The sequence below is a fragment of the Anarhichas minor genome, unplaced genomic scaffold (assembly GCF_050575085.1).
Source record: "Anarhichas minor isolate MPS153535 unplaced genomic scaffold, ASM5057508v1 ptg000136l, whole genome shotgun sequence".
In the NCBI taxonomy this organism is placed as follows: Eukaryota; Metazoa; Chordata; class Actinopteri; order Perciformes; family Anarhichadidae; genus Anarhichas; species Anarhichas minor.
In genome coordinates this window covers 13,741,256-13,759,749 of record NW_027466582.1, presented here as the reverse complement: position 1 = coordinate 13,759,749, position 18,494 = coordinate 13,741,256, and the positions used below count along the sequence as shown (strand labels likewise).

At 40.7% G+C, this 18,494-nt stretch overlaps 1 protein-coding gene across 2 annotated transcripts; it reads right to left on the bottom strand.

Annotated features, from left to right (window-relative positions):
* Positions 1–123: 123 nt before the first annotated feature.
* Positions 124–17,986, bottom strand: ttc13 (tetratricopeptide repeat domain 13). Of its 2 annotated transcripts, none has more exons than XM_076083725.1 (23): positions 17,650–17,986; positions 16,378–16,472; positions 14,939–15,014; positions 14,762–14,832; positions 14,523–14,588; positions 13,722–13,814; positions 12,465–12,581; positions 12,269–12,379; positions 10,801–10,883; positions 10,509–10,650; positions 10,052–10,226; positions 9,492–9,648; positions 8,851–8,981; positions 8,631–8,763; positions 7,812–7,904; positions 7,488–7,571; positions 7,074–7,158; positions 6,618–6,724; positions 6,073–6,208; positions 5,027–5,106; positions 4,230–4,308; positions 3,250–3,329; positions 124–3,163 (listed from the first exon to the last, which is right to left on the bottom strand). In XM_076083725.1, exons 1-23 carry the CDS (start codon positions 17,816–17,818, stop codon positions 3,049–3,051), a joined length of 2,478 nt encoding a protein of 825 aa, XP_075939840.1. In that variant the 5' UTR covers positions 17,819–17,986; the 3' UTR covers positions 124–3,048. The 2 variants fall into 2 exon arrangements, with proteins under 2 accessions (XP_075939840.1, XP_075939839.1); XM_076083724.1 differs by having other exon boundaries at positions 6,618–6,727; positions 17,650–17,985.
* Between the last annotated feature and the right edge of the window lie 508 nt (positions 17,987–18,494).

Below are 18,494 nucleotides of genomic sequence, written 5' to 3'. Positions count from 1 at the left end.
AGTAAGTGAATAATAAGAGTAATTTTTTGGGATCATATCTAATTTTTCATTAGCAAAAGTGTCTTCCAATAGTTTTCCCCGGACAATTTAAGGTTTCCCAAAAAAAAAAAAGGACAGAGCCTGTTAAAATTGTCAACCATGTTTATTGACTGCTGAACATTCATTCACTCATTCAATAAAAAAAAATTAAAAAAATCCCTCCTTCAAGTTTTAAGCTTTAAGATCCCACCATAGCACTGAATGACTGGGTCACCCAGTGCAAAAAAAGAAAAGGACATGACAGCCAGTCGGCACAATCATTGATATGAACAAGAAAAAGTGATGGAAAGCAGACCGTCAGTGATGCAAGAAATAAATCAGGAATGCCATTGAACGGATCAATTTGTTCTTACTTTGTGGATAAAAAAACCAACAAAAAACTGGACATTCAATTAAGAACCACTGCAGCATTGAGAGAACTGTCTGTGACGATAATTTAGCATTCAAGGCCCCATATTCATCAAAATTGCAATTAGAGAGAAAACGGCTTAAATTTGTTCAAAAGACTCGGATCATTCCAGGTGAATTACCTGCTGAGCTCGTTTCCTCCTTGTGCTTAAACCAACGTTGATGAGTCATTAAAAAATACACAGGCTAATGTAGCCTCAATGTCACTCAAGTATTTTTGTTTCATAAGGTTGTAAACATCACATTTCATTCATATTAATCAAATGATCTCCCTTGCAGGATTACCCCATTTTACCTTGAATTACAAAAAAATATATATATATATATTTTTATGATGCGTGCGCACGTCCAATTTCCATAAACAAGTCTTTAATTTTGTGTAGCCAGAAATGTCGATCTTGTCAACAGACTCACACTTTTTAAACTAATGAGCTTTCCCTACAGAGAATACCAAACAGAAAACCACACAAGTGATGAACACTTTCAACACTTTCAAATTTACTGCCAATTAAATGTCTTTGAGGATTCCGGAAACCTCTTTTCACATTTTTTTTTTTCTCTGACCAGGTTTTCTGCAGATATCTGTAAGTTTGACAAGACAGAAATGTGGCCATCCAAAAATAACTCAACTTTTTGCAACATTATTTGATGATTAAGACATTTGGAGGTATACGAGCTCTTCTCTCCCAAACGACAACAGGTAAGAGCAGCTCTCACCAGCTAATTAATCCAAAGAAAATACAGAGACGTGTGTGAGACACGGATGGCATCTGATGCAGGCTAAAGGAATGATAGGAAGACGATAACAGTGTGTGGTGTGCTTTTACCCCCATCTATAATTAATCCTCAACAAGATCCAACGGTCAGAGATGTCAGAGAACATTCAGGAGTCTTTTCATTTATTTGCGCACGTTTGGATTTTGACTTACTTTAAAATGAAAAAGGTACTATTTCAAATCCCACTACTATATAACAACCAGGCTGCCTTTACTTTTTTATTCACTTTGATGTGAGACATGTTACTGAATGCAGCTTATTATGCTTATTGTTAAAGTCTCTCCACCACAGTACATAGCTAGATTAGGACATTAAGCTCGGGCTTTGTCTCTTTTCATAAATCTACGAGTCATCAATTCTACAGAAATAAATAATTTATTTTTTACTCAGCCTGGTCCAAGTTTTTTTTATCCCAAATGTATTCAATTTATGACATAAAACTCAGGACAAACAACATCAGTCACTTTCGTTTTCTGTTGATCAAATAATCAATTAACTGACAAATCTTTGAGAACTTTACGTCACAAAAAGTATCTCTCTGAAAAAAATCTCAAAAAATCTCTGACTGTTGCTTTCATACTAGTTCAGCAGCCAACCCATCTAAACACCAACCCTTTATTGGTCACGTTAAAAGAGAGCGGGGGTTCATTATACCCGATAAGAGCAAGTGACACTTCCTGCAAGTTTCAAGAAAACTAAATAAGAAGAGACTGCTTCAAGTATCCAGAGTGGAATTCAATAGCCCTGAAGGTTTTCAAAATGTCCCAAGACTCCTTCTCTGCTGATAGGCTGGACTGTGTGTGTGTGTGTTTAAAAAATAAGTTTTTAAGTGCCAATTACAAACTTCAATATTAGCCAAAAATGGTTTTAGATTCCAGACAGCAAAGTAACATCCAAGTTAAAGTTCCACGTAATCTAAAGCTAAAGATTTAACCATGACTATGCAACATAAGATTGTTCATACTGTGTGCTTTTGGGTGTTTGAGGTTTGGTGATGCCTATGAAGCAGAGAAAAAGACAGGGTGGACAGAATCGCTTCTGTATTCCAAACTGTGATACAATTGTTCTCTGTCATCTTGTGTGAGTGTCGAAAAAACAAAACAAATCTGTATTTGCTGTACCTGAACCAAAGTCTGATTCAATAATCAACTTCATGAACATGACTAAATGTGTTCTGTGAAGTGAAATTCTAATACGAAACTAATTAAAAACGGGAAGATAAAATAAAAAGCCAGCCAGGTATGTTGACGGTTGACTGCTGCAGTTGGAACGACACATTCTGAACTGGATATGAACTTCTAGGTTCTCGAGATAAAATGAAATTTCCGAACTATGCCGTTAACACAAGGAGTGACAGTTTGTCGTGGTGCTCAAGTAGAGACAGGAATGGTTTCAGAACAATTATAGTACTGCTAGCAAAGTCAAACTTCAGGTTTTGTGACAACGTTGGCCTACATGGCATTTATCCATATATGTGTTGCCAGAATTTTAACTTATATAATTTACAAAACAGAGGTAAGTGTGACGGAGGATGACAGAGAACAGAGCAGGACTTGGAGGTAATTTGATACCAAAATAAGATCAATTGTAGCTTTCCCCCAAACAAATAACCCTCTTTAACATAATGTTTTGAATTTGTATCAATATCACCTCAGTCCAATTTAAAAATTAAACAATTACCAGTAAAGCCAGAGAAGCTTTTGGAGAACTCGATCCAGTTTGGTTCGGGGTGCAGAAGGCGACGGCCCCTTTTGTTCTGCCCAGTGTAGAAGCTTTATTAATTAAGACTTAATAATCAGACTTGTCTCCCGTGTAGAAGTCGTGTTAGGACTTCTTTGGACAGTGCGAAGACGAGTCTGTGTTGAGAACCTCGATCATCGTTCTGGTGGACGGGAAGGTCTCCGCTACAGACGGAAGACTCTGGTACCAACTTGGTAAACTGTCGAGGAAGAAAAAGCGTGAAACGATAAGAGTCGAGCCAAGAAGAGGAACAACAGACAAAAAGGACATGTTTCGTCTTCCTACCTCTTGAGATTCATCCAGTTCTTTGCTGTTTTACTGAAGCTGTCTGGACTGGGTGTGGTCATGGCCTCAAAATCCACCAGCTGGAACAATATTCAACAACCACAGTTTAGAGCAGGGCTTCCCAAACGATTCACACTTAAGGCCCACTTGTGATTGTTAAAAAAGAAATGGGAAAAAAACTATAACATGTAAGATAACAAATGAAAGGTATTTAAAGGGCGTAGCTGTAGGACGTACGTCAGGGAGGCGTTTTAGGTTAATCGGGGTATGCGCAGCATGTAAAAGGGAAAAGCCTCTAACATCTTTAAAATAAAAAAATGAAATCCTCTTTTGAACCTCACTAGCAGCAATATGTCTGCAAGAAGGCTTAAAACATGGCGCTTTTCTTAATCTGGATGTTCTCTTGTTTCATCCAAGTCAAGTGATTTTATTCATTCGTTAAGATCCACACATCACCAGACATCCTTTAGCCGAGCAAACCTGGACTTTAGGAGGACACTCGACAAGCTTCCTGGCTGAAAACAAAGTTGACCTTTGCTGAACTTTTCATGAGCTGATCAGATTTTGTTTTTTCTGCCGAACAATGTGTCTGCTCGGCAGGAACGGCATGAGTGAGATTTCAGCCAAGCTTCTTCTTCAATAGGGCCGGAATAGATGTGTACGAAACAATACGAGGCTTTGTGTCTATCAATGGAGCGGATGGCAGACTCCTGTGTAATGTGCACCTCTCATTTGAACACAATAACAAAAAAAGGAGGTAGTGATAGTCTTTTACATACAGTTTTTCCCCCTCAGACATTCACACATTGTTGGCCATATCAAGCTGTTATGGGAGCTTTTTGTTATTCACACATTTTACGTAAATGCTGCTTACAGGTTTATTCAGATAAAGACGTTAAAAGTGGTTTTTAAAACATGTCGTTACTTGAAATTTCACTCGGTCGGACCCATGAAGAGTCGGAAAGGTCACTTATGTTTACCTTTCCTTTCGGGATCCTGCCGATGACCTCTTTCCCACTGGCCATCAGCGCACCCATCACGACTGAGTAGGCCACCACACTGAGGAGAAGCAGATGAGACACTAGCGTCATAACTTAGTACTGCACGTTAAAGGTAGAACATGCTGTCCTTCGAGCATTAATCACGCTCACGCCCTCTAAAACTTGCAGCCTGGCAGGTTTCATCTCCAGAAATAAAAGAAAATAAAATAATTTGTAGGACTTGTCAGTTGCGGTTTGGAAGCACACCGCGGCTCAACGAGGGGAACAATGATCGCCAGCGGGTGAAAGCCAACCACAGAATCACTCTCGTTTGGCGTATTGCCTCACTATATTTGGCCTATTTTCAGCGCTGTGTCTGCCAGCTTCCTTTGGATGCATGCTCACAATCTGGCACCTGGTCGCTACGTTTCTTTTTTTTTTTTTTTCTTCCTGCATTTGAAGCCCAGAAACGCCCAGAACAATGCAAAATGTAAAGAGGAGGATGAAATACAGGCAGAGGGCCGAGTGTCTGCAGATACAGACGCCATCACACACATCTAGTGGGTCATAAGTGAGGAAAATCATACTCATTCTGCCTTTCATGTCAACCGTTAACTGTTGTCATTTTGTCAAAGGTGATCTCACTCAAAACGAAAAACTAAAATGGCAGTTACTCGCACAATAACATGCCACAGCACATCCCAGAAGAACACACATTTTCTTTTTCCCATGGGTTATAAATTATGACACATTAAAACCGTACGCCTGCACGACGGCTGTTTTGAAGTGGAAATTACCTGGATCCTCTGGAGAGGGGCATGAGGTTGCAGAAGTAATACACCAAGGAGAGGATCAGGTTACACACGGCATCTGCATCCTAAAAAGAACAAAAAGTCATCACAGAGTCAACTGTTATGACAGAAACTAGCCCGGAGCAAGAGATGTCCTGTGTTCATTTTGTTCCAGGTATCCGTTTCAGAGCAGAGTCGATAACCTTGTTCAGTTGGTACAACAATAGGGACATTGTTGTCGAAGAGAACTGAGCTCGCGTTGAACAGAACAGACTTTCAAGTCAGAATGCTTCTTTAACAGTTTGATCGTCTTTCTCGAAAGTCTAAATGTCTGTTTTTCACCGTCTGAAAGTCATCTACAGCAGCCAGCTGGAGAATACATTCTGCTTAAATCCCGTAAAAGGGATCTATTTGTAAAATGACTGTGATATTCTCCAGAGAATTCATTAAATTCCCTCCCCAGTTCGCCTTTCAAGAAAACTGAAATCTGGGATATTGGTGCAGAGGGGGAATAAGAATGAGAGAAGAGGAGATCGTCAGATGCTGAGGGGGAACTGGGGAACTGCTGCGCTGACTGATGACTTGAAATTAAGTGAAATATTTAACGCAAATACTTTAAAACAGTTCAGTTCACTGTTTTTCTGTTTCAATAAACCATGCAGAATAATTTGAAGGAGTAACTGCAACACGGGCTGCCACCAATTATTTTCCCTTTTAATTTATTATTCTTAAAACGTCATTAAATATTTAAATATTTAAAATATGTTTATTAACTATAGACTATAGAATTCTGCCTCCACCCCAACACAACTGAGGTGAATGGAAGTTTGTTTGCAGCATTGAAAAAACAACATCCTGGTAACTCTGGATAATCTGCTGCTAACTGTTTTCATCCGGATCCTTTTTCTACTTTAGATAATAATATATAAAGCTTCATGTCATGTCACAAGTCACTGTATTGAACATGATTCTGCTTTCTATTACGTATGGAATGCTAACGTCATGCCCATGAACCAAAAAAGCTTCCCGTTAACTGCAAAGATAAATCTTACCCCTAGTTCCGTGGACAGCATTAATGCCTTTCCTTTGGCGGTGAGGTCTTTGTAGATGGACTCTATCTCTGACTGGTACTGCTGCGTCCGCTCCTCTGTCGTCTGAGTCTCTACTGAGAATAACATGTTGCCCACCCTACGACACAGAAAACAGTTCACCAGAGCGAATGAATAATCACTTCATCTCCGATGCTAAGATGCTGATTAAACAGCATGATTACCCAGGTGCGCCTTGGGCAGGTCCCAATAAAAAGGTCGGTCTAAAATGTGCAGTTTTATCTTGAAAACGGACATTTATTAGGCACTGAACTATGGATTTCACATGACTAGGGGAATAGATTTGCTTTCTGTGATCACACAGGAGTGAGCAGTTGCTCTCGCAAGTCGATTATGACGACGGACTACTGTCAGGTCACGAATCAGGTGATGACGAGCTTCCCTGGGACGGTTTCTGATAGTTTGTGCAGAAATTCAAAAAGAAATTTCAGAAAACTTCAGAAAAAAAAAAAAAAGGCAAAATACGGCAGACCGTCGTTTCATCGTACCTGTCTCCAGTGATCGTGATGGTGAAACCGTCGTACTCTTTCCCAGAATCCTTCACGCTCGGCACTTTGGAGTTGACCGTGAAGCCATCTCTGGTTTTACTATTGAACTGCTTCAAGAAATGAAAAACAGGCAAACAACCACTCTGGGTTTTCACTGCTGAACGGCTACAGGACATAAAACAACCCAAAAACATATTGTGCCAGCTTCAGAAGTCTCTCACAGTAAAACATTTAACAAACTTTAGTTCATTTTTAACTTGGAAACAACAGCAGACAACAATGTCAACTCACGGTCCACTTACTTAATTCCAAAGCAACTTATCATGTCATGAGTAAGTGGACCTTGAGTGGATTGTGTGATGTCTAAACTTTAATCCAGTGTATTTAGACACGCACGCATCGTCTTTATCTCTATTTACTTCCCTCCCCACTAATAATCCAGATTTCCATCCTTACCTTCATTATAGGAAGCAGATCTTCTACTTTATTCACATTTTCAAGAGCCTGACGGACGTCTAAGAGCCCTCTGGGGTTGTACGCCCTGAGACGCAAAGCAGGAACTTGTTAATTAAAGAAGCAGCGAGTAAACAGAGGAGCGAGGAAACTGATGAAGAATAAATATTCATTTATATATTTCTAAGAATCACTTCCTCAACACTCTCATGCAAAAATGAATAAAGCCTGGGGGAAACAATAACTCAGCCTTGTAGGCAAGCCTATTTACATGACCGCAGTCATGCGGATGCTAGCCACAGTTCTTTCATTCAAGTTTTTCAATGAATGCAAAAGATAGAAACAGAATAGAAAGAGCGGAAAAGTGTTTTTAAGTCACTGAAGATGGAAACTGGATGAAGTCGTGGAGTAATTTACCCGTGGTACACCAGTATTCTGTCTTTGATAAAGTCGAGGATGTTGTCAAAGTACGCCAAGTACCTGATGTTGATAATCTGTCCCCTGAAGCAAAAAAAAAAGATATAAGGATTTCAACATGCTGCCAAAAAGAGGCGACTTTTGTATGAAGAAGTGCTTTCGGTGAGCTCGTCAGAGTCAAGGCTACTGTGAGAAGTGGGTCGTATTACAAGGATTTTAAATATTCGCACTACGGAGTTGAGAAAAGGCCCAAAGCAAAGCCACGTTGAAACTCCATGTGCTCATGAGAGCGACCGACACGGTCCTCGGGGGCCAAGTTGTTACCTGATGAGATTGATGTGATTGTTGAAGCCTCGACTGAGACTCCTGGCGGGCATCTGGTCTAACCACAAAACTGGCTGGTCTGGATCCGCGATCCTACGAGCACAGGAAAAGCCCCGTTAGTCTCTCAACACTGAAATCCAATCAGCTAAGGACCGAAGTGTCAGAAGGACAGAGGAAAAGTTTAGTCAACTCTGTGTCTGTATTTGGTTTGTTTCATTTCATGCTACAAGCAAACAACTGAGGTGAACACAAGTGATTGAAATATAACCGTTTAAAGAGGTTTTAGTGACCGACTGCTCAGTTCTCTGAGCTTTAATGCAACTTTTCTGATGAATATGAGCTTCAGTCTAGACTTCTTTTGTTATGCAAGAAAACAAATGGGTAGCTATCTTGTATCAACATCTGTATTCTGTTTTTTGCTTTGTTCACGTGTGTTTTAGGGTTATTTCCTGAAGATGATTAGGATTCCAAAGTTGCTCCTGAGCAGAACTTAGTTTCTCTTGGAATACGACTCATTTTTAGGAGGTTTTCTTTGGTCATTGCTCTCATCTCGCCAAACCAAATGAACAGTTGGATGCTTTCAGAGTAACACTAAACACTAAATCCACTTTTTGAGTGAATAAATTGTGTCTACAGTCACTGTATTATACCACCCATTGATGCTGAGCTATTGAGTTCATTACAACACAGATTACTTGCATTTTTCCAAAGACAAAATATGCAAAACATCTTTAACATTACGTTACGTTAAACCCCCTCACCCGGTATATACATCTGGGTTTGAATTCCTTTTTTTATACATTTGTGACAGGTCCTCACCTCCTCCATTTCACAGCTATATCGAACATGTCTCTCCACTGCATTTGCCTGGTCTTGCCGTTGACTCGCACTTTGGAGTTGCTCCACGTTCGTTGCATGGCCTGCATCACCTCCAGGGTTGCTAAACCCATGGCTGAAAAAGTACAATTCATTTTTTTTTTTTACTGCTGCTGTGAATACTTAAAACATCTTCATGAACTGCAGCACTCATCAATGGTACCTCTGTGTATTCTCCTGTTGGGTAAGAAACCAGGAGTGTCGTACTGCATTAGCGCCCCCAGGTGGTCGGCTGAGCAGATCAGCTTTTGAACTTCACTGCTGTAGCTCTCAAAGTTCTGCGGCAGCACGTCCCTGCAAAGCGCAAAACACGGGAAGATGCAGAGGATGAACTTCGTCAAAGCTTTTCATGTAGCGTGCAGGTTGTCTTTTTCTGGACTGTACTGTGGCTACCTGTCAACCTTCTGAAATGTCTTTATGAAACAAGTTCTAGTTTGCTGACAGAGGAATAAAAGGTTCTGCCTGAAGGACACTGGAGCTATCATGCCTTATAAAAAAAAAGACGTCAGGTGTTAGCTTTCTACCATAAAACACTGTTGGCCTCAGCTCTGGGCTTGCAACAAACGACAGCTCTGGAAATCAGATTAATGATGGATCCTGATTTCTCAGACTTCCTGAGGATGGCACACTCACTACACAGGGGAATTGCAGGACACTATATTAACGTCAAATAAAACCAAGAAAATGTATGAATGTTAGATATTACTATATCAAAGCCCATTCACATCTATAACAATAACTACAGTTTTGATCAGAGTAATTGCTCCAGGTGTGAATCAGCTGTAACGGACCCATCACACCTACTTGATATGAGGCTGCAGGCCGGGCTGTTCTTCATAGTCTTCTATTAGAAAAGGCAGGTTCTTGGCCCAGTGGTTCTTAAAGTTCCCTGGTAAGTCCTGGTCCACGTTGTACTCGACTACTGGGATGTCAAGGTGGGAGTGCAGGTAGCGAGAGTACTCTGGTAGGAAAACAAGGCGGGGCAAAATATCAAAATGGCCTGAACTGATTTATTTTAGAAATGGAGGTTTTAGCTAATGTTGCTGTCATTACCTTCATTGTGTATAATTAATTCATTTAGAAATTCAAACAAACTCCTGCATCAAAAGGTACTAAAAACAAATTGGAACCAGCCAGCCTATCAAAACTAAGAGTTTTAAGGGGCTGTGGTGTAAACTCTGATAAAACTCTCATGAAATAAAATAAACTTTAATCTGAGTACTCGTTACAAAAACATTTGAATAGAGTGGGATGCTCTCAATAGTTTAATTGCACAGGATTCATTGTGTGAATGAAAGCGGAGCAACAAAACATCTGACTGTGTCCATTATGGTATCTGGTGTTTGCATGCATGCGACACCGACCTCTGAGGTATTTAACTTTGAGGTATTCGGAGCTGGCCTTCTGCCCCAGCAGAGGGTCGTTCAACATGACTTTAGTCTGAGCTTTGATGCCCTCGTAGAACTGTCCCATCGCCACGTGACTCAACCCCTTCATGTACTGACACACCTCGTTGTAGGGTTCCAACTGAAGACACCTCTGGAGGACCAATAGGAGGAGAGAGATTCAAAGAAAGCAAAAACAGAAGCCGGTAAGAAGGGTTGGACTGATGAAGTTTGCAGGACATATGTTATGTACACAGTTTAAGGTTGATGAACTTATAAGCTATCATTTGTGTTACTCACTAACTAACTCAGGCTATAAAATAAGTTTAAATCTGCTGATTAAATGAGAATATGTTGTATAATTCCATCGTTACAGAGGAGTGGAGGGCCGAGCTATTTTAATTCTACTGTGGACCCCCCCCCCCCCCCCCCACACCTTGAAGCTGCCTATGGCCTCCTGCAGCGAGCCGTGGTGGTACAGCATCATGCCTCGGAGCTGCAGAGACTGGATGTGGTTCTGGTTCAACATGAGGGCTTTCTGGAAGCTCTCCATCGCCGACTCAAAATCACCCAGCTCTCTGGAAAGAGGAAGAAGAGACACCAAGAGAGCGACAGTGCACATGTTGTCAGTGAGACGGATTATTGAAATACAAAGAGGAACATATTGTGTTTAAACGTTGGGTAAAAACAAGATGTGATGTGACCAGTGAATGCCAATATGGCTGTACCTGTAGGCCTGTCCAAGGCTCTTATAGGCGTCTATGAAGTCGGACTTCAACTTCAGCGCCTCTTTGAATGTCTCTATGGCTTCCTGACGACAGAAAACCCAACAACCGTTCAGAGAGGCAACACAAGAGGAACTTGCACAACATGGGGATGGACCTAAAATTCAGACTCAGCGGAGTGTTCACACCTTGTATCGGATATATATTCAGAGTGTGTCTACAAACCGTGTCTCTCTTTCCATATAGCAGCATAAAAGAATGTTTAGTGTAGATAACGTTTTTCTCGTGAACAGGGAAGTGTGCGCCTCCTCGGCCATGAAAAAAAAAGGGCATATTCACACTATTTTCCTCGCAGCTTATACTGATAAAAAAAAGCAGATTGTGCAATGTTGACTTTGTTGAGGACAAGCTGCAGCAGATTCCACTGTCACAAAGCAGCTCTTCTTATGTCCAACTCCCACACTCAGAGTACATGATCCTACTACTCCTTATGACGATGAGAGTACCTGTATCCGAGTATCAAATGTACTACTGGCTCCATTGTCAATATATTCAGAGTGTTGCTATTGCTTACAGTTAACTTGTCTGTAGGTACTGCACAGGGTTTCCCCCTTCAAATTCGTCAGCAGAGGTGATAAACACAACCAAAGAAAAAAACCTACCCACGTGACTAACTTAAAACACCGCAACTGAAAAGTATTGCAGCTGTAAAACCCACAGCTGCAGACACTGCTCTGCGCTCCGCTCAATCTGACATCAATTAATCAAAGTGTGAGAATCACTATGGATGTTGAACCTTGGTCCACTACAGAGTAACAACACGATGAAGAGTTAAGCCATATCATATCTAGACGTTTCATGTTTAAAAAAAGGCAGAAGTAGAGACATCTTGACTTTTAAATCTCCTCACGGTGCATGGAGCATTGCTTTCTGATTTACTGCCTCCATGACAAGCAGATACAGGAAACTGGTGTGAAACACGGCATCTTCTCCCTACTGAGAGGTCTGCTAAAAAAAACAACTCTGTGTGATGTGGTAACCTCTGAGAACAAAAATCAACCCAGACTTGCAGTCCCTCCCAGAGCAGGATGCTCGATCTACTTTGCAGCTGCTCATAGGCGATTCAAATGAGTATAATATTTGTAATTAAGTCTTTGCATGCCACACCAGGAGCTTCAATATGGTGTATGTCCTTGTCCTTTATCTCATTTCAACGTTTCCCTTATTTCTGCATGTTGCAGACATAATAAGACTCAATTCCCACCATCAAATACCCAACATGTTCTAAAAGAAGCGGTTTGGTTTAAAGTAATTTCCCCCGAGATCTATGTCTCTAAGCACCCAAAAAATGCTACGAAAGCTATTTAAAAAGTTTGGTTTTAATTCATTTTCAAGAATCAAAACATACACAACCAAATGACCAGATTTACGCTTAAAAACAGACAAAAAGAGGAGACAGTGAGCAACGTACCTTGAGCATTCCTCTGTGGAAGAAGGTGAGGCCTTTATACAGCATGGCGATAGGCTGATTCTTCTTCAGCTCTAAAGACTGCTGGAAGTCTTCCATAGCTGCCACGTAGTCCTGATGGGAAGGCAAAGCACAGGGTCAGCAAATGGAAGCATGAAGGCCCGCAGCGTACACATTGCACATACGGGACATTCAAAACCTCTGAAATGAAGAGCAGGGTCCCTCTGTGTCTGTAGAGACGGGCTGAGGGCTGCAGCTGGATGGCTTTGGTCAGGTCACCCAGAGCCTCACTGATACGACCCAGAGGGGACAGGATCTGAAGACGCACACGCACAAACAAATGGAAGGATGAAGTCCCAGCACGCACTTAACAACACATCCGGATAATTATGTCTTTTCATTTGATTCTTGGCGAAATAGTTTTTGCAATGAAATTGCTTTTCCTGCAGATTAGTAAAAGCTGGTTGGATCATTCCAGCTGAGAAGGAGTTTGTGAAAAAAAAAAAAAGCACAGAACACTGCATGTGATCCACTATTTATGGTTGATATTCAATCGTGCAGGATTTCCTCTTAGAGAAAGGACTATAAAGATTATTCTTCTGCTGGAAAAGGTGGAGTGAGTATTCCTTTCAAAGTGAACCTAAACATTTTTGTTTTAACAATAACAGGAGTAATCTTCTTGAAATAAGATTTAAGGAATAAGCAAAACTCAGCTTATTAACTTGGCCTTTGTGTTGCACAATGTTGTTCTTAATGAGTTCAATAAAATGCAACTAAATGACATAAAGTGACATCAGTGGACCGGATTGTGTAACAACACTTGTGTGGCTTGCGTTTCAGCCCGATAACACCAGAGATGTGGCTTACAGCTCACAAAGAGGAAACAGCCTATAAAAAAACAAAAAAAGCCTCAGAGTGAAACCTCGGGGGAAGAGACGTTTTCTCAAACAGGCAGTGTGATTCCTCGAACACTCTGGTGAAATACAAAAACCACGTGACTTCACGCTTGTGTGTCTGAATATTACTGGCTGTACAGATCTAGACGTCTCTCTACAACTGAATATTTACAACTTTTTCAGAATCTGAATTTTTGCACGTGACTAAAGCCACACAGACGCCGATACATTTCACAGTTTGTAAAGTTTACCAAATGTTAAAACTGCCAACTGAACATCTCACACACGCCATCTTGGACTACGACTGCCTCCTTCTCCGTGCCTCTATGTTCTCAGTGAACATACTGTGTTTTTGATGGGATGTGGTGGAGATTAATGATCACTTCCAACTTATGAACGGTATAGAAAATTAGCATGGAAATTGATCAGCTAAACGAGCTCCATTTTTGCGAAGAGGTTGTAGCACTTGCAATCTCCTCTAAAAAAATACTTTTGAAGGAGCTTCAGAGGCCATGACCCATAATCAAGAGTAGCTCCCTCGTTTAACAGCGTCTCTGTACCTCTGCTCTCTGTTCGTAGACCTCTGGCCAGTTAGGCTCCAGGGTGATGACTCTGTTGAGCTCGTACAATGCCAAGTCAGCATTCTTTATGTCCTGGCGTGGAGACAGAAGAAAGGGAGGGGCAGTTACATTTTGTTGAAACAAACCTTAACATATAGTGAACAAAACTAGGAGCCACCGGTAAGTAGAAAAACTGCTGCTGTCGCCAAAATCCAGGATGAATGAGAAAATGCATAAAGACAACAACTCCCTATGCTGCCAAATTGTTTTTAAATCTAATTGTGGCATGTGCATGAATAGGAGTATACCAATTAAACTAAGGGTTTTCTTCAGCAAACTCAACTTTTAATGCAAATAAAAGAAGTCGATCAATTGAGAGAAGATACACAGCAGCACTGTGTAATGTGATGCATGAGTCCTCTGCTATGAATCATCTGATACACCTTGACTACAGCGCCGTAGTGAATGGTGTGCGTTTCTCGTAAATAATCGAGCAGCAACATTCATTTTTGAAAAGAAACCCTTCATGTCTTAATGAGAGCAATAATCACAACTTAACTTCAGCCATAACTTCATTATTTAGTTTATGACATTGTAAATGCTGCTCCAAATTAATGTGGCACATTCCAGTATTTTAATGTTAAGTGAGTGAATGAAATGTCTTTCTATTGCACGTTTCAAAGCCAGAGGGCGCTTCACAAGTGCAGAGAAATTACAGCAGAGTAAATCACAACAATAGTTTCAGGGTATTCCCAAACATCGAGAGGTAAAAGAAACAACACACGCACAAAAATCACTCACCTGCAGACTTTTCTTCCCGTAAGCTATCCCTCTCCCATAGATGGCACTGACCAGCTCTGGGTCGCCCTTTAATCAAAGTCAAAACACGTCTTCATTTAATATTCATATTTTTTGGCTTCAGCAAAAAGAAAGGAAGTTGTGTTTTGAGTCTAGGTTGAAGGGACGTAGATGGTGACAAAATAGCAAAAGTGAGGCAATAATAAAACATGCTGCATTGAGAGTGAACATTGCAAACACACCTGTAATAAGAGTGAGAAGTGTTTGATGGCTTCGTCATAGAGGCCGTTGCCTATCAGAACGTAGCCTATAGCTGCAAAGACAGAGCAACAGATGATGAGTAACTGGGAAAACTTGGCAAGAACCATTTGAATCAGTTCAGCATGACTTCTGTTTGTATTTAGAACAGGCAAACTTACCAAGTTCTTCGTTTGTGTTGTGGTTATCTACAGGGAAGGGGATTTTTTTCTGTTCTATAAACAACTTGGCCTGGTTCTGTGAGAGGTGGAGACAAGATAAAACAAACGACAACACGTATAGGTGAAAAGGGAGACGCACATCAAGAGACAGCGCTGACACGCAAAGCTCAGAAAAAAGATAAAAATAATGGTTTCCTGTGTGAAGCCAGAGGCAGAATGGAGCAGAAACACAGAATAACATGCAAGTTTCAAAGGTGGACAAACTAAAAAGTTTCACAATCAACTGACATTTTGCCCTAAAATAACTATATTTAATATATTTGTAAAGTGGGGGAAATGCTGTAAAACCTTGGTTTTGGTGAGTTAAAAAGAGGATAAACAAGCGCTCCAGCAGCTCTCAAGGTTACACTGAACAATTAAGCCCCAGAGATCAGAGAATGAAATGCTTTCAAATGTCAAAGTCCTTCACTACTGCCGAGCCAAATTCCTGTGAAGCAATAAATATTCTGTGTGAAGCAAAAGGCTCTTTCTCTTTCTCGCAGTCTCACATTGTATTTACTGCGTCCTCCCAAATGGAGAACGGCAGCATGACATAAACCATTACAGGATGCAAATTTGACGGCATGCAAATGTTGCTGTGGCAGCATTTTAGGTTTAAAAAAAACAGCAACAAGACAAAGCGACGAGACAAAAACGTGCCACATACATATCCTCAGATAGCCCTACGTAACAAGTACCAGCAGCAATTTCATCAGAATGAAGAACTCACTTACTGGCATGAGGTCAAAAGCTAGAGGTCTCATTTCTTAACTGTAAATCAGACACAACACAGGCTTTGAGAACAATTTACGAACTACTGAAGGCGCACAATTTGGTGCTTTTAGACCTCCTTGACAGTAAATGGGTAACAGATTTGGATGAACTGTGCAAACATGGCAAAAGATAATAAAATGAATCTTCTTCTTTTTGAAAGATCTTTTTTTTTGTAAGAATGAAACTGCTCTGAACTTGTAAGTGGAGGTGTACTCGGGGTGTGTATCACTGTATTGTGTCATTATACAGTATTGGGTAATAAATCACCATGCTTATTCATCTCTTCAATATAAGAGCAACAAAGAGACTCTGTCATAACTGTCTTTTGGCTCAACATGTGACAATGTCAAACTAAGACTTGAGGAATGCGTATCAAGTTAAAGCATAAGCAAAGCTTAATGTTTCACCAATAAATTGGAGTAAATCCATCAATAATAGAGAATAGGGTTTGTCACTCGTTTCACAAATAAAGGATTAGAGAGCTTGTCACACAGAAATTTAGCACATAGCGCAGTGTTGTGCTGTTTTGATAAAAACAAGCTTTTTGTGGCTCGACTAGAAGCAACTCATGGATCTGTGTGTGTGTGTGTGTGTGTGTGTGTGTGTGTGTGTGTGTGAGATCTCACCAGGATCTTCTCTGCGTTAAGTGAGAAGACTGACTCACAGGGTGGGTTGCTTCCCTCCTCACAGTCTGGGTCTTCCAACTGTAAAATGGAGGAATCTGAAAAGACAAATGTTATTAGCATTTCATATTACTGAGTGAATACTGAATGTATTGTATTGCACTCAGCTTTGTTAAGACTCTATTACATTACCACACAAAGATAACAACTCTTTGATATTAATACACGCTAAACTGAGCATGCTGGTTGCCTAGGAGGCAGGAAAGTTGCATCAAAATCGGTCAGAATGTGTGTAACGCTTGGGCTAAAACACGCAAGAAGCCATGAACGTTGCTATTGTGCTTTAATCTATTAAATATTCATATATAATATATTATATATTAGAAATCACTAAGAATATCTCCTCAGTTCAGCACACATGCATCAGTCATCTGAGCTTGTTTAACCAGTTCATTTCTCTTTGTCCTCCTCCACCAAAACACACCTGTACAACCAGGGAGGTGACGCCTCATGCTTCCCTCGAATGGACTCTAACAATCTCTCACTGAACTCATCTTTCAACATCTTTGAATTATCCGATCCACAACTGCAATACAACTTTACAGTGTAATTTGCACTATGTCCACCTCACACGTATTTGTATGTTACAGTCAATTATCCCACTTTTTATTGAAAGTTATTGTTGATGAGTATTGTATAGTTGTTTTGCTCTGTCTATATATATACACAGTGGGGAACAGTGTGCCCTAAAAGCTGAGATTTGATAAGAAATAAGATCTATATAGTTGGGTGCATAAGTTGTAACATTAGGCAGATGGACAGCAACCACCAGAAGCTACTTGCCTAATCAGAAGAATGTTTCAGTTCTGCGATTCTGCTCTCGAGCAAGGCAACACCACAATGATGTAACAGCTATCTTTTTGAATGGAGCTTGGTGTTGACCTCTTGGGGTAAGCTAACAGATGCAGTTTATAAGTAAGTTTTTGTTGAGTTTCCTGACTGTTATGTGCACATTAATATACTCTCCCTCCTGTGTTACTACTCTCTTTCTCGTATCTTTTGGTTTGAAATCCCATTTAACCTCTACGGCAGTAAGAACAAGAGCTTATCTCAGTTATCTCCCCCCCCCCCCCCCCCCCCCCCGGGCTGTCACTGCTTGTTGTGATTAGCTCATCTTGACGTTAGCGTACAAACGGTTAAGCTAGCCGGGTTCCACGGTGACAGTTGAATCGGGGAAGACGTGGCAAAGTAACAGCGAAAAAGAGAGACTTTTACCGCAGTCAGCCGCGTACTCCTCCCATTCGGACAGCGAGCTGCATCCCTGCTTGTGGAGCTCATTGTTGAACAAAGTGAGAGTGGAGAAATACTCGGAGGAGAAGATTGTGCGGCACAGGTACAGCATTGAGAGCGCTACCACAACAACAGTCCGACCGGCAGGGGCCATGTTTTGCTACATGTGTGACGCCAGAGAGAGCGGAAGCTGCTGCAGTTCGATCAAAACCGAACGAACCACGCCCCCCTCATCACGCGCGAGTATGCGGGAGGCGAAGAAGAAGACTAGAGCCGGAGAGGACGATTAAACTGCATTTCCCAACATACTCTGCGGCTGTCAAACCGGTCCCTCCAGTTTGAGCCGTCCTTAATGTACAGAGCGGGACAAACAAAAACTGTTTCCGTGTATAACTTTCAAATTAAAACTAAACTCGACTACTTTTAGTGTAACTGCAATAACTGCTTTAATGAGATACGTTGGCAAATAATTTAATAAAATAAATCGTTTACTGTCGTGTATATATAATAATATAGTATAAGAAAGCGAAAGATATTCCTTACTAAAGAATAGAGTGAGTCTCTTTTCGCAAGCAATGCATTAAATAAGATCCTATTGATTGTAGAATGTATCTTTAAATTGTAATTTAATTGTAAACTTTTACAGTACTTTTTTCTGTTGTCTTACTTTGATTATTTCAACTGGTATGCACCACAACACATACACAAAAAAATCCCTTAGGCCTATTTGTGAAAACCTATTTCGATGATTGATATGATTTGGAACGGTTGGAATATAACAGATGCAATTGTGGACTTTTATTTTGAAGACGGGACTGTATGTAAAAGTC

Excerpts from the sequence above, each read along its gene's own strand:
- ttc13 (XM_076083724.1), bottom strand. The coding sequence starts at position 17,818 with ATGGCCCCTGCCGGTCGGACTGTTGTTGTGGTAGCGCTCTCAATGCTG. Across the intron at positions 10,227-10,508 it reads AGGCCATAGGCAGCTTCAAG|AGGTGTCTTCAGTTGGAACC; the intron begins GTGTGGGGGGGG and ends TTGGTCCTCCAG. Across the intron at positions 6,728-7,073 it reads ATCTGCTTCCTATAATGAAG|CAGTTCAATAGTAAAACCAG; the intron begins GTAAGGATGGAA and ends CATTTCTTGAAG.